The sequence below is a fragment of the Camelus ferus genome, chromosome 20 (assembly GCF_009834535.1).
Source record: "Camelus ferus isolate YT-003-E chromosome 20, BCGSAC_Cfer_1.0, whole genome shotgun sequence".
NCBI classification, from domain to species: domain Eukaryota; kingdom Metazoa; phylum Chordata; class Mammalia; order Artiodactyla; family Camelidae; genus Camelus; species Camelus ferus.
The window spans coordinates 11,860,189-11,881,720 of NC_045715.1; the positions used below are offsets into that span (position 1 = coordinate 11,860,189).

The 21,532-nt window shown below is 42.3% G+C and overlaps 1 protein-coding gene across 2 annotated transcripts; it reads left to right on the top strand.

Moving 5' to 3' along the window:
- Window positions 1-2,655: 2,655 nt before the first annotated feature.
- Window positions 2,656-15,282, top strand: RBM24 (RNA binding motif protein 24). 2 transcript variants are annotated; one of them, XM_032462539.1, is made up of 4 exons: window positions 2,656-3,791; window positions 4,845-4,968; window positions 6,472-6,526; window positions 13,132-15,282. In XM_032462539.1, exons 1-4 carry the CDS (start codon window positions 3,624-3,626, stop codon window positions 13,493-13,495), a joined length of 711 nt encoding a protein of 236 aa, XP_032318430.1. In that variant the 5' UTR covers window positions 2,656-3,623; the 3' UTR covers window positions 13,496-15,282. The 2 variants fall into 2 exon arrangements, with proteins under 2 accessions (XP_032318430.1, XP_032318432.1); XM_032462541.1 differs by lacking the exon at window positions 2,656-3,791 and adding an exon at window positions 3,844-4,497.
- Window positions 15,283-21,532: the final 6,250 nt, after the last annotated feature.

The following is a 21,532-nucleotide window of genomic DNA, read 5'->3' on the forward strand; positions in this document are numbered from 1 at the left end:
CAGAGCAGGCACCTCTGGAATCGGGGTGGTACTGTCCTCCCTTCCTGATATATCTTTTCTCAACATCCTTGATAAGCCTTGGGCCTAGAGTTGATTTCCGTGATTAATTTAAGAGGAAGAGGGTGGCGATGGGGGGAAGAAATTAAATAAATGAATGTGAAACTTGTACATTTGGTTTTGGCCTTTAATAGGCTGATAAAGATTTTGGACAAAGTGGACAATAATTGATTGTAAGTAATAAAGTAATATCGATCTTGCCATGGAGTAGGAACCCAGGATTCCAGGCCGCCCGTATGTAGGAATTTGGATATGACAAGCTTGGAACCTATTTATAACTTTTAAAGTATTTTATGGCTCTTTCTTTCCCAAGAAGCACACATCATCTCGCACCAGCTCTGTGAATATACAAGTGTTCTTCTCTGCCAAAAGCAGCGGAGAAAGCAGAAGGATTACCCGAAGGTTGTTTTCCAAACCTGAATTTGTAGCGGGTAATTATGCAGAAATATTTGGTACTTAATAACCTTGAAATTTTGAATTCAGAAAGATTTTATGCCCCCGAGGCTACACGGTCTGATGGCTCAGGTTCATAAATTCACCAAGAATGGGTCTGGCTGTTGTCACTGCGCTCACCTTGGTGCAGATGTAAAACAAACCCGGTGTCAGTAACGCCTCACCCTAGCACAGTGCCTGCCTGTGGGGGGCGCTCGATGGTTTGTCACCCAGAACTGGGTATGTATTACCGCTTCTATTTAAATTGATTTGGAAAACAAGGTATCTCCATTCCTCTTAAACTCTGTTTTCACACACCACCAGATTATTAGGAATGCTTTCATTACCCTGGAATTCAAAATCAGGCATATCCAGGCACCATTTAGTACAAAATGAAGGAAGACTCAAAGCTATCAAATTATTATTGGATTGAAAGAATAAAGCACACCAGGTAGGGGTTACAGGGGGTGGGGGAAGGGTGGCTGCATTATTTTCTCTGGGACTATGGTAGGGAAGCCTCTTATTTCCAGAAGCCAAGTTCTACGACACAGGTATCCCAAACTAGGATCAGAATTCCCCTGTAGATCTCACCACTTTACCTAGTGAGCATCTGAGCTGCTGACACCCTCCTTCCCTGATGTTATCATGTCCCCTCTGGATGGGCTCCCTGTCCAAGCAGGAAGAGAAGGGAGACAGCCAAAGTCACTCTGCTCTTTAAGGCTTCTCTGTAAGTGGCTTCCCCTCACAAAGAGGTTTTTCCTGAGCCTCATCTCAGTACAGTGATTCTTAAGTGACACTGCAAAATGGATGTTGAATATTAAAGAACACGCCTCCTCTGTTTCAGGGCCTGCTTTGTTTTTCTAATTTTTAAAAATCATCTTTCATAGGACCAGTACACAGAGTTCCTCTTAAACCTGTACTTATACTTAAGCAATGAGGAGAGGGTGTTGTTTACAGCTTCACTTTCTGGCTCTCATAGGTCTGCAAAATAGTTTTTTTCAATTGGATTTTAAAAGTATTTTCCAAAAAAAGTTTAGATTTCTTATTTCTCCATATCTGCCACTGGGAGTTCAAACTTAAAGAAACTGATGACCTCAAAAGGCCAACCTCATGCAGAAGTCAGCAGGAGGAAAAACTGAATTTAACATTTTGTACAAGAATATTTGCATTCCCATTAACTTTTGCAAATGCAATATATCTCATCCTTTCGGGCTGACTGCAAAGGTGCCCTGGAAAGAAGAACAGAAGGTTATGTGCCCCTCTAATAGGTTAACATACTGAACTGCTTTAAAGGGAATAAATGTGGCCTGGGGCAATTATTCTGTGGACTTCAGCGGACAGGCCGGGTGGAAATGACTTAAAAGCAAATTGTGTGCCAACAGTGGTGGGTGAAGCATTCTGTTCACATTAAATATCTTCATCCAAACCTCAAATATGACCATGATTTTACAGCCTAATTGAATGTACTCTTGATAAAAAGAAGTTGCAAAAAGCTGATATATAAAAATAAATATATATGGGCGGCACTAGAGTCTGCAGTTTCTACAAATGCTTTAAAGGTTTGCTGGTCAAAACCAGTGGTTATGTAACAAGTCGATTTCCAAAATTACACCTTTTACAATTATTCCTGATAAAACAGTTGAGGTCGAGTCCCTAACGTTCCTGCAATTCAAACAGGAGATAGATTAATTCTTTGCCTAGGGAGAAAAAACAACAGGATTTATGATGAGAAATCTCTACCAATTTTTCCAAATAGTTCGGGAGGAGTAAGTTAGGGTGGAAACACAAATTTGGTAACTGTGAGGTCAAGTACTAATTTATGGTCCTCCGAAATAGAAGGCGGTGCCTGACAGGTGTCTACGATTGCTTAGCTAGGCTGGGCGTTGAGCAATGAAAGCTAATGGTTCTCCCCAGCACACCCGAGGGTCAGACCTTTTTTTTTTTTTTTTTTTCTTCCTTCCTCCTGGCTCTCCCGCGCTGGTTGTCCCCAGCACTGGCTCTTTGGGGTCAAGGAAGGTTGGCGGCCCTCCCTCTCGGGACCGGGGAGTATCCCACACTGGTACCATTGGCCGAGCTCGTCGGTCCTCCGCGCCCCGGAGGCAACTGGCTTGCTAGCGAACCGCCCCCAGGCCTCCGGGCCCCCAGCTCTTCAGACCGGGTCGCCGGCCTTGTCACTGTGGCGGAGCGCAAAGAGCTCGCGTCGCCGTTTTGGAAAGCGACGCAGCTCCCTCCTCGGGCGCAGTCCCCGCGCCCCAGGCCCCGGCTGGGGCCGCACACTGAGTCCCTTGGACTTTGACGGGTTAGGGCAGGCGACGCCGAGGGCCAGGCCGCCTGCAGCCAGCCCCAGCCCTACCCCAGCGCCGGCTCCAGAGTCCGAGCCGGCCGCCCAGCGCCGCGCCGCGCGGGGAGAGAAGCAGCTGTTTCCAACAGCTGGGGGGCGGCGGCGCCCGGCGCCCCAGGTGCGGCCGCGGCCAATCGCAGGCGTCCGGCCCGCCCCCTCCCCAGCCGGGCGCCGACCCCCGGCCCGCGGGGGAAGGGAGCAGAGAGGTGGCGAGCCGTCCTCGCCACTTGTCTTCCAGCTTCCGCGGCGGGAGCGACAGAACCCGAGCCGAAGCCGCGCGGAGTCCTCCACGCCGGGCCCGGCCGCCGCGCCCCCCGCCCGCCCACCTCCGCGCCCGGACGCTCTCACCGCCGACCCGAGACACCTACCTAAATCGTAAGGAAGGAAAATCTACCTCTAAACGCACCCCGTTCTTCGCTTGTGGACCACCCTCTGTTTTCATTTTTGGCCTCCCCGCCGGGTGAGTGGAAACCGTTTGCACATCCTACAGAACCGGAGCCTAACCCAGACGATCCGGAGAATTTGTACCGTGACCGGCAGGGGGGGCGGGAGGAGAGAGCGAAGTCAAGTCTCCGAGGCTGCCGGCGACTTCGGCAGCCGAGCGCCCCGCGCCCTCGGCCGCCCCCAGCCGCTCGCCCCCGCCGCGCCGCCGCCCTCGCCCCCGAGCTCGCCCTTGGCCCGCGGCGGCCCCGAAAGGGTGCGGGAGACGCGAAGCCGGAGGAGGAGGCGCAGCCGCTGCCCGAGCCGCAGCCGCAGCCGCAGCCGGAGCCCGAGCCGCGGGGCGGGCGCGAAGATGCACACGACCCAGAAGGACACGACGTACACCAAGATCTTCGTCGGGGGGCTGCCCTACCACACCACCGACGCCAGCCTGCGCAAGTACTTCGAGGTCTTCGGCGAGATCGAGGAGGCGGTGGTCATCACCGACCGGCAGACGGGCAAGTCCCGGGGCTATGGATTTGTAAGTTGCGTGGATGCGGGGGGGAGGGGTGGGTGACAAAGAGCCCGGCGGGGAAACCGAGGACCGCAGGGGCGGGGAGAGACAGAGTGGCGCTTGGCCGAGGGTCGGAGTTTGGAGTGAGGGGCTCAGCAGGACCGAGCGAGGAACCCCGCGGGCGAGAGCAGTGTTGCCCCTTTGCTCCCAGCTGAACTGAAAGTTTGCGCGCGCCGGCGCCTGCCTCGCGGGGTTCCGAGCGGACCGAGAGCGCTGCGGTGCCGGGGGAAAGGCGGAGCAGGGGTGGAGGGAGAGCACTGTAGACTGCTGGATTTGGGGGTGCGGGGGACTAGAAAAGAGGGGCCGCAGCCCCTTGGAATTGCACTCCCAGGGTAGAGGCCGGTGGTTGAGCGCACTGTTGCTTTGTAAAAATGCGTTGTCTTCCCGGCGTTCCGGCTGGGGCAGGGAGGGGACACCCCAGGAGGTCTGGGGCTCTTCTTCTTATGTCACCCCCCCCCCTTTTTTTAATTGCAAAGATGATCCTTTGGCTCTTTGCCGAACTGAAAGAGAGCATAGTAAGCTTCCTGGAGATTTAAGCGTGCAAATTCAGCTGCCGAGGAGCGGGTAGCGTAGGACAATAGCTATTGTCGTTGGGGAGTGTTTATGGGGTTGGGAACACCGGGCGGATGTGAAGCTGGTCTTTCTTTAGAGCAAACAGTGCCTCTCAAGCCGGGTAGGGACCTGGGGAATGGTCGGGGGAGGGGGGACCTAGAGGAGTTCTAAGACGAAATTCAGGCTTCCAGAGCTCTGCTAGGCCCTACCAGCACCCTTAGGACTTAGGGGGGTGGGGGTGGTATTTCTTTCTTTCCTCGTTTCTGTTTTCTTCTTATTCCTTTGGATCAAGGAGTAAGTTCCTGCCAAAAAAGAAAAAAAAAAAAAAAAGAAAGAAAGAAAGAAAAAAAAAAGTTTAAGAACCCCTTCAGTTTCATTAACACGAATGACTTCTTCCAGTGATTCTCAGTTTCCTTCAGGGGCTGATTTAGAGCTTTGTGTGTATGTCTATGTGTGTGTGTTGCTAAGGTCACCATGGCTGACCGGGCTGCTGCTGAAAGAGCCTGCAAGGATCCCAACCCCATCATTGATGGCAGGAAGGCCAACGTGAATCTGGCATACTTGGGAGCAAAACCAAGGATCATGCAACCAGGTGAGAAATGTTGCTTGAATCCCTCCTTCCTCCACTAGAGACCCCCACTTCTGAATAGAATGAATCCCTGATTCAGAAGACACTGGTTCCCTGAGAATCTGTAGGTGTGTTTAGTGAAGTCAAACCATGGCTGGTTATTCTACCAAGGCAATAAAGATAGATGAGAGCTGTACACACTCCTTTGTGGACTTGAAATGTACCTATGGGCAAAAAACAGATCTGAGGGACAGTTTGTGCACACTCAGACTTGAGTTTGACTCCTCTGTTTCCTGTATACAGCCATAGTCCTCTGTCCCCATTTTCCGCTTTGTAGCCACTTGTAGATCATCCACACGTGGATGATACAGACCAAATTTGTCAACTCCAGCTGGTTATACTTACCTGCCTAGTGTTTTCTCTCCTTTTGCCACCAGCTGCCCTGTGTTCCGAGCAGGCAATCCAGCTTGAACACTGACCGAAGAGAGAAGCACAGGGAGGGGGTGGTGTCTGGATGGTAAATGTAATATAAAATTACAGAATATTAGCGATGAAAGAAATGGAGAGATTTCAGGTACTCTAGGGCCCGTCTGTTACAGATGAAGAAACTGATGCTTAAGACATGAGAAATGGTTTACTCCAAAGTCACATAGCTATTAGTCACCAAAAAGGAGCAGAATTTTGTCTATGTGAAATCGTGACCTTTGGGATTATTTTACAACACTGCCTATTGTATTAGCACATATAATTGTGAGTTGACTATAGAACAAATAAAATCTTTTGCTTCAGCACGCAACTTTAAGTTGTATGCTCTTCACTCTTAAGTCTTTCCACCTGAGATTTTGGAAAGAGGTGGACACTTCCATCCAAATAGATTTACTGGGAAACTAGGTTGTCACTAAAGGGAGTACATATGCAAATATCCATGAGCATTAAAAAACGTATTTGTCTAATACGGTGTGTGTGTGTGTACACTATCCAGAAAAGAAAGAAGAGTTTGTTTTTGTGAACTTTAATACTATAATCTATAAAATCCATAATCTTCCAAAGCATTGTCCAGAGCATTCCAGAATTTTCCAAATTAAGAAAAAGACTTTTTTAAAATAATGATTCAGAGTTGTAGGACTATTTGTGACATGTAACTTCATTATCAAGCCCTATTATTCTTGCTTTCTTTCCACAAGAACTTCTCACAGGTCTAATTTTCTAAGGTCTTATTCTGTGTCTGTCAACTAAACTTTGCAGATCATTTTTAGTTTCCACTTGTAGCCTGTTAAAATTTTTGTTTAGATCAATGATAATGTTAGTAAAATGACTTTTAAAAGTATATTTATAATATTTATTAAAATTCTCATTTAGATCAACGATAACATTAGTAAAATGGCTTTTAAAAACATATTTATTGTATTTTCTCTAAAGTATTAAAAGAATAATTACTTTTTCTAAGTGAAAAGGTGTATTTTATATGTAGCAGTAATAAATGCCTAATCGTGCACAAGCAGAAAATATGATATGTTTTATTGTTAGGTTTTGCCTTTGGTGTTCAACAGCTTCATCCAGCCCTTATACAGAGACCTTTTGGGTAAGTCAATTAATCAGACCCTCCTCTGATTCAATATGTCTACCACTTGTTAACTTGCCTCTTCATTATATCCAGTCAAGGCCATCATGTCACAGAATGTTCCTGGTTATACATATTTACATATGTTTGTGTATTTTTAATGCCGATAACATAAATGTTTTTAGATGAGTCAAGTTATCTGACCAAGTATGCAGCCTCCAAACAGACACATTTTTGAGCTTATGATTAACAAAACAAAACAAAATACCAGGTATGACTTGTGTACAAGACGATTGTGTCCCGACACCGTGACTGCTGTTCAACTTGACTCAATTGTATTTATCTCTTTCTAACCTGACAGGGCTCGTATACAGTTAAGCTAACTGATCAGAAGGATACCATGATAAGAGGTGGAATAGTTCTGTTTGGAGTTAAACTCTGTAACCAGTAGACTCAGACACACAAGCTCAGATGGTGATTAACGATGCATGGATGTTGGTGGTGTTGTTTTATTTTTCACAATAGTCAATAGACCTCCGTGTGCTTTATTTTATTTATTACAGTAATGAAGTGGTGTTGATAGCTAAACTGTGTGCTTTTTTACTTAATTGAAAAGAGCTGTAGTGAAAGTGTTTTCTTTTCCTCGGGGAAGGGGCTCTTTGTGTTTTGGGTTTTGGTGGTGGTGTTGATGGGTGTTGACTTTTGACTTTGCCATGGGAAGCAAAGGGCCTTTTATTTTCCTTGCTTTGAAGCTGTAGCCTGTGACTTCCATTTAACCGTATTTTTGTAGTGAGTGCTAAATGGTGTGATTTCCCTCTGTAAGAATACAGATTCATTGCTTGCATGTCCTAAGTTTCTGTTTTCCTGGGGAGTTTTTCTGGGAATGGGGTTCTTTCTTTGGCAACGTGTATCCACTTTTAGACCTTCTCATTTAAAGGATCAACGACTCTCATTAGATTTCACTAACAGTAGCCAGCGTTTTCAGTAGAGTAGCACTAACTTTCACCGTTCAGACCTGACTCAGGTAAATGGCTGGTGTCGATTTGTGTTCTGTGAGGTTTTTGATTACCAGCTCTCCTAATCCAAGCTCCCTCATTTCCCTTCCATTCAGACGTGATATGGATGGGAGAGCCCCAACCGCTTCAGTTTATTCTGAACACCTAGGGTCTGTTTCATCTGTATTCTACCTGATCAGCATGGCTGTAACTCTCATGCCGGAGATTTACACTCCCTTCTTAAATATTCTAACTGTTTGGAAGTGTTTCATCCTCAGCAGTCATTTCTTGTCTAGCTCAGCACCTAAACATCTACATGTGTGACCTGGAAGGTTGGACTCTGTCTACCTTATGTGTCTCCAAGACTAGATCCAAGAAAGTAATAATAATTTGACTGGGAAGAGTCAAGTTATATTTTCCATGAATCCCTTCTTTATAACCGTCCCTTTAATAGATCGGTACTTCACTCTTACTACCAACTCTTACTTTTTTTTAAACCATATTAGAGTCTTCTATCCAATAGATGACAAAGGGCCTTCATATTTCCTTTTTATTAATGCCCCATTCAAACCGTTCTGGCTACTGACAATGGTGGGTTGGTGGGTCCACATACTTCTGTGGATCCCCTCTCCTTGGTCTAGACTACATTTAAGGTAGGATTGGGGAGGGGAACAGACATCTTAAGGAGTGATGGTGAACTTAGGCATGATCTCACATTAATAATCTCCAAACGGTTGTTAGACAACTAAATCCATCAACTGGTCTTAGCATGTTTATTTTTCTCCGTGCTAGTCAGGAGTACAAAATAAGGAGATGGCACTTGAGTTTAGGAAGCAAGACTAACACCAACCAATTGGGAACTGTTCATTGCTAAATTACTCGGTATTAAGTACAAAAGGAATTCAGAATAGCAAGAAAATCAGAGAGTTGGAGGAGTTGGACAAGGCTTCGTGATGACTGGAGCTAGACTTGGACCACTGGGTATGTCCTGAACAGGTACTAGGAAGAAGGAACATGTCTGAAGGGTACAGGATGAGAGCATGAGCACAGAGGAGAAAAGACTCAGTGCGTGGAGAAAAGACTCAGTGCGTGGAGAAACCAGACTTTTTATGGAGTGTCCTGAGAGCTAGACATAAAACTGTGGACTGGTTGTGGTAGTCTGATAGCTTCTTGAGAAAGAAAGTAGCACAAGGGTAATAACAACCAGAATAAAATGTGTCATGTAGGAATTTCAAATCAAGCATGTTTTTAGTAGGAACTATTGGTTTTTCATCCCTTCCCATATGAGCTGTCTTTATAAAGGATGGTGATTATTACTGTTTGCATAAATTGTCTGAACTTGAGATTCTCATTAGAAATAGACAGCACTCCAGATAGACTAAGCAAGCCTTCTCTTTCTTTTTTAAGGGGTTCTTAACACAGCTCCAACTCCCAGAGTCTGTACCTAACAAATCACACCTGGTCATCCTAAATTCTATCTGAATGCCAAATGTTCTATTTTAGGCCTGGAAAGAAGCTTGAGAATTTTTAATCTTACTTGACTTGTTTGAAATTCTAGGAACTAAACTTTTTTTTTTTATATATAGTCCTTAAATGGCCCCCAGATTACTTTGAACCTTTAAAGAGAAAATTTTAGCCTGAAGGAATTTCTGATGTAACACAGTGGGCAGTTGTATAGAAATGTGTGGATTTGCTAAACAGTAGCTTATAAATATTTTATATTTGAAAGAAGCATTTTCTTATCAAAACCTTGGGGAGGAGAAACTTTGGATCTGTAGGTGAATTCCAGGCTAGTTCAGATCAGGTTGAAATACACTTAAACATTTACTCAGTACTCCTTTAAGTGCTAAGTTTTATGCTGGTTGTGTTAACACATTCTAGGTATTATACTGTCCACCAAGGAGGGCAGGAGGGACCATAACTAACAGGAATTCGACACCTGCAACATGCCTAGTACTGATAAACGATTTACATAAATTATATAATTTCATTATCAATAATTATTTGATGAAGGCACTGTTAGTGTCTTTTCCACGGATGAAAAAACTGAGATTCAGGGAGGTTAATTAACTTTCCACAGGGGCTACTACGTGATAGAGTCTGGTTCTAGGCTGGGAATCATGGTTTGCCTGACCTCAAAAGCCATGTTCTTTCCTCTGTGTCGAGCTGTAGCCAAAGAGACACCACTCCACTCTCTCCTGTAATCTCATAAGAAAACTGAGAAGCATCGAGAAAGCTGTCCATATGGCTTCAGATGAGGCAGAGTGACATCAGGTGGGTGGGATCCAGGAAGTCTTCATGAAGGAGGTAGAAGCTGACCTAGATTTTAAAGGTCATGAGGGAGGATAGGGAACTTTTGCAGTGAGTATGTTCCTTATCGTAGGCTCTTCACACAGATAATTCTATTTAATACACAATAATTCAGGGTGAGAAATATTACGTTCATTTCAGTTATGAGAAATATGTGAGACTACAAGGTGAAGCAAATTCCCGAAGCTTTACACGTAGCGGTAGAGCTAGGCTGGATGGGACTGGGACTTCACCAGGTAGAGACAGAGTGAGGATTGGCAGCTCTGGCGGAGGGGTGTCACCAGCCAAGGTGAGGCTCTAGGAACGTGTGGCGTGTCCAGTCAACAGTGGTCCGGCTGACCCAGGTTCAAGGAAAGGTGGGAAGAAATACTGGGGAAAAAAGTCTTTTGGAGCCAGAAGTGTAAAAGGCCTGGCAGGCCAAAGTTTAAGAAATGGTGCACTTAGTTTGGTACAAGGTTAGGGACTTAGATTACTTTGTACCAGTGAATGAGATGAAGACTTGTCAGTATTTCTGTGATAGGTTGGAAGAGGAAACCCTTAAGGATGTCAAAAGTTATAGAGAGACATCAGAAGGGCCTTGAAGAGGTAGGAAGAAAAGGAAAACGTAGCAAATTTTCTTTGAAAATTGCCCAAGGTGTCTGTTTTGCTCTTGTGTTTTTATTACTGCTAGGATGTACAGTCTGTGATTCAGTGAAGGGAAGGATGCTGGTATCTGTCTAGTAGGAGGGAGATTCCCAAATTGCTGTAATGGGCTCTGGAGACTATTAAAGGAACTCCTAATACAGGAATTGCTTCCGCAGTGCCACCTCACCCTTAAGTCCAATACTGCCTCCCTTCCTGGACTGAGATATTTTCGTCTTTCCATGGGCTCCTGGGTCGTCCTTTCTCTGAGCCTTAAAATACTCTAGGGTTTCATTTGCCTTCCAGATGTCATCCTAACTCTTGCCAGACTTCATGTAGGTTTCTGATATTCCAAGGAACTTTATACTCTGATTGGCTGGCATTATCAAATGAAAACTATTAATGTAAAAAAAAAAAATACAGGGGCAAGAGTCCTGCAGGCAGCCCTGCTTAGCTATCATTTAAAGCATTCTTCAAACACACACACACACACACACAATTTTATCCTGCCTTTTTGTGGGCTAAACTTATTTTCAGTTACCACCTTTATTCAAAGATACAAGCCTAGCAGCCATCATATTGTCCTTGGAGCTTCGGGAGTTCAGGGGTTAATGTTTCAGTATCAGTGAGATTCATACTGGCTGGCCTTTGCAGCTGATAGATGTTTTACTTTGGCCTTATAAAGACATTTTACCCGCTGGAAACCCTTGTCGCATGACAGGATCAAAAATAGCCCGGCTGCAGCCCCTGCTGTCCGTCACCACATGCAAACTGGCATGACTGTAGGCTCTCTCAGCCGTGTCTGCACATCGTGGACACGGCGGCCTCCAGGGACAGTGTTTCATAAAGCCACACCTGTCGCTGTGAGTGAGCCAGTCACCTGACCCGCTGAGAAGTTCTGAGTGTGTGCATGACCACGCGTCTGGTTTCTGACAAGCAGTCAAGAACATCTCTAAGTGTCCTCAGAAACACTTGATGACGTCGTTTCTCCTGGCACTGGGAAAGATCTACAAGTCTAGTAAAATTGAGTGTATTTTTATCATTGGGGTCAAAGTTCACTACCCTCTGTGATAAATTCATCTTTTCCATGGATGTTCATTAATGAGTGATTTCAGTAAAACTCGGGAAAGGCGAAGCAAAATTTATGGTTTTGAAATCTAGACTTGAAGTTTTCTGTTTTGAGGTTTTAAAATTTGCAAGATTGTTCCTTGTGCTTGTACTTCTTGTAAGTTGCCTTTGGTAATAACCAGATAGCATCATAGTGTCATATTTTTAGAAATATAGGCGGTTTTGATGGAGATTATTCTAAAGAAGGATGAAAATAAGTCAGGTATTAATGGTAGCATTTTAAGTGGGCAGCTATGAATCGCAAGAGTGAGGATAGAGATGCATGTTTTTTTTTTAATACCTCTTGTGATTTATTTTTTTAACAAAATTAACTTTTAAGTAAGGTCATTGGAATGTGTCTTGTATGTGACCTCTGAATGTATAATTTTGAAAGGTCCTCGATTTTGTTTCACTTTCTAGAACTTTTGTAGGAGAATACCTAGTAATAGAATTGATTTGTATAAAACATCTACCAGTAGGGAAGATTTAAAACAGATACGCTTAATAAATCTATTTCTGTTGAGTTAGAGGATAAAACAAGAGTTTAGTAGATACACACAAAAAAATGTTTCCTTAACCTTATTATTATGTAATCCTTTTGAGTTGATATTAATTTTAGAAATATTTAGTTGTGTTTCCCTATCCCTGCCTTTTCCCTCAACCTCATCATTTCCCCAAAACCCCTTCTGTCTGTCTTGCATAGAGATAAACAAGCTGGCTGACCTTCGGTTGCCTGATAGTCAAACAGGTTTGATTGACCCTTGTGTCCTTATGAATTTAATGGAGAGAAAGAAAGAAAGAAAGACAAGCGTGCTGCACATCTCTTTGGGAATCACTGCCATGAATGTTAATAGCATTTCTGTAGCTTCCCACAACAGCCTCTTGTGATAGAGTGAGCTGCACTACAGTTCGTTTGAGAAGTGTGATTCTGCTGTGTTTACCACACTTGTGAACTTTTAAACTCCTTTTTTTATTTTGTCGCCTGCTTCTTTTTTATTATTATTTTTAATAAGGGTGACTGAGGTTGCAGAGAGATTAATGTGTGCTGAGTCTGCATAGCAATTTCAAGTAGGGTTGCCATGATAATAAACAGGGATTTTCTTGAAATTTAGTTTTCAGAAACTGGCCAACACCCTTACGGAATTAAACGATAACGGCTTCCCTTCTGAGTCCTTTATTCACGGCGAAGAATTCTTCTATTTGCTAAACCATTTTTGGTGGACAAACCGATTACAAAATTTGTTGAAGTCTTCGTCAATTAAGCATTTATTAAATACCTCTTGTGTGCGAGGCCCTCATGAACTTTGATTTAGCTTTCCAAACTTCTTCTCGATGATATTTATTGGTTCTAAAAAGATCCTAAATAACAAATTCTGGCAGGGAGGGCATCCCATTTTCATTGTTGAACTCCTTCCGGGGCACTCCATGGTTTGGGCTACCGCCAGAGGACTTGCACAGATCGCTGGCAAGGAGATATTGTGGCAACCCTATGCTCATAATAACCACTAAATTTGAGTCTGTCTTATCTCTGAACGAGCCACGCTCCAGACAGGAGGCGACTCCTGCCTGACTCTGTTTTCCGTTTCTCAACAGGATACCTGCCCACTATGTCTATCCGCAGGCTTTCGTGCAGCCGGGGGTGGTCATCCCACACGTGCAGCCCACGGCGGCCGCCGCCTCCACCACACCTTACATCGACTACACCGGCGCCGCGTACGCACAGTACTCGGCCGCCGCGGCCGCCGCTGCCGCGGCCGCCGCCTACGAGCAGTACCCGTACGCCGCCTCCCCCGCCGCCGCGGGCTACGTCACCGCCGGGGGCTACGGCTACGCCGTGCAGCAGCCAATCACCGCCGCCGCGCCTGGGACCGCGGCCGCCGCCGCCGCCGCCGCGGCCGCCGCCGCCGCCTTCGGCCAGTACCAGCCCCAGCAGCTGCAGACGGACCGGATGCAATAGGCCAGCCCTCCGATCAAAGTCGAATTGTTTCTCTCTTTTCCCTCCCGATTCCCCAATTTTCAGTAGCTAATCAGAGCGTTAACGTTGACTTAACAGCTTTAAAAAAAAAAAAAAAAAGCTATGCTATTGTGAAGCAGAATTATTATTTTTAATACTCCGGTAGGGTTCTAGATGTGAAAGAGATGAGAGTGAGGGGGAGTGGGCGCAGTTTCGGAAATCAAACCCAAAGAGCCTGAGTAAATGAAAGGCCGCTACGAAATGCCGGCAGGAGTAACAATGGAACTTCACTTTTATAAATGGGATTTTTATTTTTGCTCTTTTTATAGTATCAGGGAAGCAAACTGCCTTTTACAAGTTAGAAAATGCTATTTGAATCCAGTTGAACCAGGGAATACAGAGTGAGCAATATGTAGCTTGAATTACATTTAAAAGCAGATTTTAAAAAAAAAATGGTGAAAGCACTGATTGTCATTTTTCGCAGTCACTATGGCCTGGAGAACTTTTTGAGGTAAGAAGGTAGTGTTCTTACTCTTTGAAAAATGGGCATCGAACAATCAATCTAGGAGCGTGGCAGTGGGTGAAACAGTGGACAGGCACCAAAGCTATTTTCTCATCTACGCAGTGGATGAGTGGGACTGTGAAACAAGTGATGTGGAAATGAATGGGTGCAACAGCTGTACAGACAATCAATAACACACACAGTTCTGGAAAGAACACATCACTTGTGCTTGTGTGATGAGCTTGTCACATTCTAATCCCTCTCCCCATCCTGTTTCAATTTTGGGAAACTTGTATCTGCTGGTGTCAGCAATTCTGATTCTGAAATAGGATCAGGCTTTTCCTACAACAGCCTTCTCTTTCTATTTATTGTGTCGACTCGTGGCTTATGATTAAAGGCAGGCAAAGTTTGCAGACTCTAAACCCTTAAGAACTGTCTTAAGGACATTTATTTTTTGTTCCCTTTTTAAATAATTTTACACTTTTTAGTATCTATTTCAGAGTCATATTTAAGACTATTTATTAGTGAATACAGTACAAGAGACAACAAGGTTACTGAGATTACAATTCTTCAAAGGTTAATGATAATGTGGTTTATACTGTGCCTTAATAGTAATGCTATTTAAGATATTTATTTTTAAGTTTTACTATGCTGCACTCTAAAGAAAGGAACTTTAGATGTGACACTGTAAAATTATGTATTCATCTCATGGCATAAATTATTTAGTAGGTCTAGATGTAGCATATTAAATATTAACCTATTCAACTAAAGATGTTGACTTGGATTTATTTAAATTCATATGTGCACTGTATAAGAGAGTACTCTTACATTAACACATTTTAGTTTATTTTAGGCTTTAGGTTTTTTTAAACAGGATCTATTGCTAGTTTCACGCTTCCTTCTCCGATTTTTGCTCGTGTAATTCTCATTTATGGCTACTTCATTAGTTTAACACCCTTCTTACATAGTTTATGTAGTTTTCTAAATGCTGCTTTACATTTTTCTTCTGAAACTGCAATACTTGCAATTTTTATTCTAAAACTAAATTGAATACTATTTTACACTGTATTGGATTTTTATACTTGAACAATTTCATACAAGGGAAGACAGGTTAGCATTTTTATGGACTTTCTCCATTATCACTGGATTTAAGTATTCCCATACTAGACAGTATTATGTAATGTAGACATGACTCTCCTGTGCAAATTATTTATTCATTGTGTATATTGCTTTATAACATTTCAGATCTTCTAATCTATTCACTTGTATTAAATATAATTTTTAAAAACTTCTGTTGCACTGCTTGTTTCTGGTTTTATCATAAAGGTGGAATGAGTTTTCCCTTTAACCAGAATTAATGGCCATAATTTATAGGTAACATTTTCAGTGAGCAGAAAGCTCCCCAGATGCCCCGTTTTTATACCTTTTAAGTAAATTTCATTAACTCAGTATCTGCCTTATGCTTAGTGAATGATAGAGGTCTTCCTCCAACAGTGAGCCTTAAAGGACTATTCATGGATAACTGGTTACCAGAAGATGGCTTGGAAGAAGTGGGCTGTAGAGGGGCACAGTCGGTTGGAAGCTGGAGTAACACAGTGAAACTGAGGTTTGGCAAACCTCACAGGTAAACTTAACAGGTAAACTGAGGTTTGGTGCTAACCTCTACCGTGTTCTAGCTATATGCATGGGACACATTGCTTTTTGTAATCCACTTTTAGGGTGAGGTTTTTATTGATTTCTCACCTATAATATTGGGACGGTAATATCTAATCTTATCCTAGTTATTTAAATGGTAAATAAAATAAAGTATACCAACTACTTGGCACAGAGTCAAGTGTATAGTAAACTCTAGATAAATGATTCCTGCTAGTAGTTATAATGCTGTATAGCAAAATCTAACCAAAGAGGAAATCACCTATTAGTATGTTTCCATTTTTAAATTTCGGTCCATGATTATGTGGCAATATCTAATAAGGTGTGTATTAGAACATCAAATGAATATGTCATATTGATTGTCAAAGTGTATATGGTAAATTAATTATGGAATGTGTTGTCTGTTGCTCCTTTGGTCTTAATATTGCCCAAACCCACGGTATAATTTCTTCTACTGAATTCCAAGAGTTTTTAAAAATTACAAGTAGCAGAAAGTTATAACAGATTGCATCACATTTTCTACTTTATGACAGCTATCATCCTATTTAGAGCCATCACATTCTCCAACTTTAACTGCCTTTAATTTTCCAAAGATAAATAGATACCACCTTATCCCTAGGGAGAGAGATTATTGTGCCCCGAGGTTTTATCTTGGATCAGTAAAATAATTTCTAAGCTACTTAATTCAGTCATTGCAGCAATGATTATTTTATTCCGGAAGACGTGTTCTACATTCAATGTTTCGGATTTATGAAAGGTCACTTTTGTCCTCCATAAGTCATATATTGATTGCTGAGCTTTAAAATGAAACATTATTTGATTTATCGATTAAAAATAGGTCAGACGGTTCTGGGAAAAGCTTGTCAAAAATAGCCATCCTCAGGGAAGCCAAAAGTCCACCTAACCCTGACTATGCCTTTCTTGGAGGTATTTGCTGATCTTATACCAATATCAATATGAGCAGTTAGAGCAAGATTTTTACTTTATCAAACTAAAACTGTATTTCTAAAAGTAAATAAATAAAAGTTCTTAATACCTACTAAAGAGGAGAGAGTAGCCATGATACTGTGTCTACACTGGTCACGAGGCTAGTCGTATTGGTAGAGTTGGAGAAAGCAATGGTCTGAGATGCAAAGAGCTGGCCAGAGTCCTGGTTTCTTTACTTACCAGCAGGGTAAGCCCTCTAAACTGGTAACGTGGGAGTTGATAGAACCCAACCTAATGGCACTGTTTCCCTTTCAGATTGTACTGATCAAATGAGTTACCTGATCCAAGAGCATTTTAGGAATTCTGAACTATTGGCAAATGAAAATTACATGGTGGGAAAATACAGAATATTAATTTGAAAACTGACCTCAGTTGTCTTGTATGAAAGGACCCTTCCAAAAGAGGACAAAATTATCTCACGATGTTATCTTTATTCTGTCCCAAGTCACAGCTAAACTAGCTGTACAGCCAGAGTGGCACAGAAGTAACAGTGAAAGATGGAAAGATTGCCCAGATAGCAGAAGGAAGGGGAGATGAGAAGATGATGGAATATATTTCTCTCACAGGGGAAATATATTTAGCTCTTTCCTCACTCCCATCAAATATTGTTCTTCTTAATTCCCTCTGAGGCTTGAAAGTGTTCATTAAGATGACAGCCTAAGGTTTGGAGGGGCAGTGGTGAAGAGGAACCAAAAAATAAATTCATGCATTTTCATACTTGTGTCCTCGCTTCTCCTTCAAGAGTTCCAGACTGTTTCCATGGAAATTCTAACTTGGTTTTGCTCAAGTACTTCATATAGAAGAGGTTTCATTTTGGGTAGTTGTTCTGAGTGGAATTTTAGAAGTTCAATAATGATTTTTAGCTAAGTCATTTACATTCCAGGCTTTGAAATCCTGATCATAAATCAAAATGAGAAAGGAATCAGGTAATACATGGATAAGCACTTTAAAATTTTTATTTTATGTTTTTGGGAGGGTGAGAGGTAATTAAGTTTATTTATTTATTTGTTTGGTTTTTTTTTTTGAATGGAGGTACTGGGGATTGAACCTAGGACCTCGTGCATGTTAAGCATGCACTCTACCACTAAGCTATACCCTCCCTGAACTTTAAAAAATTTTGATAAGGAAAAGGATTTTTAGCTTTGCTCTCATAAATTAGTTCTGTCTTGAAAACTGTACAGTGTTTAGTCATTCTTGACCAACTTCTTCAGAGAGAGTCTATAAAGCGCCCTTCTCTCCACTCACTTGTCTCCTGGACGATGAATGCCATTGCTTTTTTAAATCCAAGATGCTACCACTAAGCTATTAATGTATTTTAAGTGAGTTGGAGAATGTGCCATGTTTTCCAGTTTTCCCCTATTAGAGGTAATTCTGATTATATCGTAACAGGGGGTGAGTAGCAATCATTATTTCATTTCATTTAATAGCTCAGATAATGTGTTCATAAGAGGGCAAGTATCTCAGGCTGACTTCCAAAATGAGCACTAAATACAAAAACATAATTTTGCCAAGTAGAGAAGTTGGGTTTTAGCTCTATTTTTAAACTGTGTTCATCTGACAGTCCCAGCCAGGTATGAACTTGTTGACTTTCTGAAAACGCTGACTCTTTGCTGTGCCACCAGTGCTGTGGGTGCCTCTGTGAGGTAGAGATGGAGAAGGTGCCTTTGGAGAGTCTTAGAGCATGTATGCACTTCCATTCTACATTTGCTTATGTACGTTTTGAAATTTGAGAACATAGTGATGTGAAAAAGAAGTAGAAGAAAATAATGAAGAAGTGAAAAAAGCACTGAGGTCTAAAGCATCCCATGAACATCGGTGAAAGGCAGGGAGATGAAGGAGTGGGAGTTGCATGGACCAGATCATGTGAGTTGAGGGTTTGCCACGAAGGGAGCTACGTAAGGAAGAGAGGGAGAGGTGGCTTGCAGGGTGGCAGGAGACTTCATCTGAGGACGAGGAGCGGGGGATCATTTAAAGGACACTTACTAAGCTCAGGGGTAGAGCACATGCCTAGCACGCATGATGTCCTGGTTTCGATCCCCGGTACCTCCATTCAAAATAAATAAACCTAATTATTACCCCCCCCTCCAAAATAAAATAATGGACACTAATGAGATACCTAATTTTCTAGTTAAATAAAAAAAAAACAATTAGGGCAACAGCTGAATTTTTGAACTGTGCTTGCATAGATTTACACATTTTTAAAAAAAGGAGTATATTCTTTGTAACTGGAAACTTTCAGAAACAGACAATTATGGTGCCTCTAGTAGGATTTGGTAGAGCTTCATCGTGGCTCTGGAGTCTAGGGATAGGGAACAGTGGCATTCTATTATCTATTGTCACCTTCCATTTTAAGCAGACAAGAGCATCAGAAGAAAGAGTGAGGAATATTAAAGAAAAGGTATTTACCTTGCTAACCAGCATACTTTCCTCCAGCATGTGACAAGGTCATTTGTGGCTGAGAAAGGTGGGCCCTTAGCATCGGTATTTGCACATGCTTTGCTGCTTCTGTCTCGATGCTGGTCACTTCTCTTGGTGGACCTTCGGAGAGACAACAGGAAGTTAGCAAAGGGATACAAGGAAGAGGCCTGCACCACTAAACACATGCTGTGTACCAGGTACTTGTATTTACTCCTCATTAAACATAAGGTAGGAAATGGTATCCCCAATGGGCGATGAGTAACCTGCCCCAAGTCATCAAGTCAGCATGGTGCAGAACCAGGATGTCAAGGTCGGGTGGCCTGAAACCACATCCTGGGTGCCCACCACCTCACCCAGCTGCTTCCTGACTCTGTTGTTTCTAGTGAACCCTAAGCACTTTCCCTGGGTTCCTTAGACAGAGCCACTGGTTCCTGGTCCTCCATATCCTATGACACACAAGCATGTGACCACTGAGTTAGTGGAGGTAAAATTCCTGCATATAGGTATGAATTCCTGGGAAGAGTGGGGGTAGAAGATTCCAGGGGGCTGAGGAAGTGTTGCCCTGAGCAAACTTGCTTCATTCCCAATTACAGTTGAATCCACTCTTTTTTTTTAAACCTTTGGCCTGACATCTAATTGTTCTTTCTGTACCTGCTTATCAGTGGGAACCATATTTAAAAAAATATACCTAATGCCAATTTTCCACATGATGCCTACCTCATCAATAATATTTTTAAAACACTCCATATAGAGAACAAACTAGTGGTTACCAGTGAGGAGAGGCAATGGGGGAAGGACAACATTGGAGGAGGGGTTTAAGAGGTATGAAACTACTGTATATAAAATACATAAGCTGCAAGGGTATCTTGCACAGCCCAGGGAACACAGCCAATATTTTATAATAACTATAAATGGAGAATGATCTTTAAAAATCATGGATCACTGTGTTGTATACATGAAACATATAATATGTAAATCAACTATACCTCAATTAGAAAAATAAGTAAATAAAATAAAAACACTCCATGTGCTCATCAGCGACCATGTTCAGCAACATGCTTGGCATAAACCAGTGTCTGATGGAAAGATAATACACGGGGGCTGTGTGACTGGCCAAATGGGAAGTTGAAGCAAGTGTCTGAAGTCCCAGGATGAATCAATGGGGGATTTTAAGTACAAAATCTTACCTCACAGAGTCTTTGTTTGGTGCTTTCCCTGCAGCTCTGGCTGTCACTTTCAAAGAGTCATTCTGTGTCATAGATCTTTATCAGAAAACGAATACTGGTAATAGTCAACATCAAACTGAACACTTTTTATTACCATCATTCACATTTTTACTTTAAACGTCCAGATTTTTGGCTACCATTTACTGGGCATCCACTTATGCCAGGCAGTGCATACATTAACTTTTTTCTCTTTTTTCCTTTTTAAAAATTGAAGTATGGTTACTGTACAATATTATATAGGTTACAGGTGTCCAGTATAATAATTCACAGTTTTTAAAGATTATATGCCTTTTATAATTATTACCAAATATTGGCTGTATTTCCCATGTTGTACAATATATCCTTGTAGCTTATTTTATACCTAGTAGTTTGTACCTCGTACTCCCCTAGCCCCTCCCCACTTCCCTCTCCCCACTAACTGCTAGTTTGTTCTGTGAGCCTGCTTCTTTTATGTTATATTCACTATTTTGTTGTATTTTTTCGATTCCACATATAAGTACATTATACAGTATTTGTTTTTCTCTATCTGACTTATTTCACTTAGATAATACCCTCCAAGTCCATCCATGTTGCTGCAGATGGCAAGATTTCATTCTTTTTTATGGCTGAGTAATATTCTGTTGTGTATGTATACCACATCATCTTTATCCATTCACCTGTTGATGGACACTTAGGTTGCTCCCATATCTTGGCGACTGTCTGTATACATTATCTTCAGTCTTCACAGCCTCACTCTAGGTTTGGCATTATTATCTTCATTTGACATAGAGGTTAATGTAATTTGCCTAAAATCATAACTGAAGCTGATAGAGCTGTGAGCTGAAACCCAAGTCTGGATGATGCCAAAGACTACCACTAGATTATTTGAAATCTCTTTCTGTGTCACTAGGAATTGTCTCAGGAACTCTTAAAGGATGTTTAATACACATGCCTTCAGTTCTATGGACTCTGGGGTCAAAACCAAATCCAAGGACCCTGAGGCAAGTTATTTGTATGATTAAAACCCTTTAAAAGTATAAAGATATATATAAAGACAGCATAGCACAAATGCCTCAGTGCTCATTTTCTTAATTTAATTTCTTTCGTCAACATTTGTTTAGTCATAGGACTAAGGATTAGAATGGCTATGTGGTCATCCCGATCTCCAGCCACCTGTGCTTTGGGGGGAAGGGTATTATACTGTGATTTATTATTATAAACAGCTGTAAAATTAAATAAGCATATTTGTCAAAGAATGTCGGATAATTATAGACT

Bases quoted from the DNA above. Each gene is read 5' to 3' on its own strand.
- RBM24 (XM_032462539.1), top strand. From the start codon at position 3,624: ATGCACACGACCCAGAAGGACACGACGTACACCAAGATCTTCGTCGGG. The intron at 3,792-4,844 runs GTAAGTTGCGTG...TGTGTTGCTAAG, and splicing joins AGTCCCGGGGCTATGGATTT to GTCACCATGGCTGACCGGGC. The intron at 4,969-6,471 runs GTGAGAAATGTT...TTTTATTGTTAG, and splicing joins ACCAAGGATCATGCAACCAG to GTTTTGCCTTTGGTGTTCAA.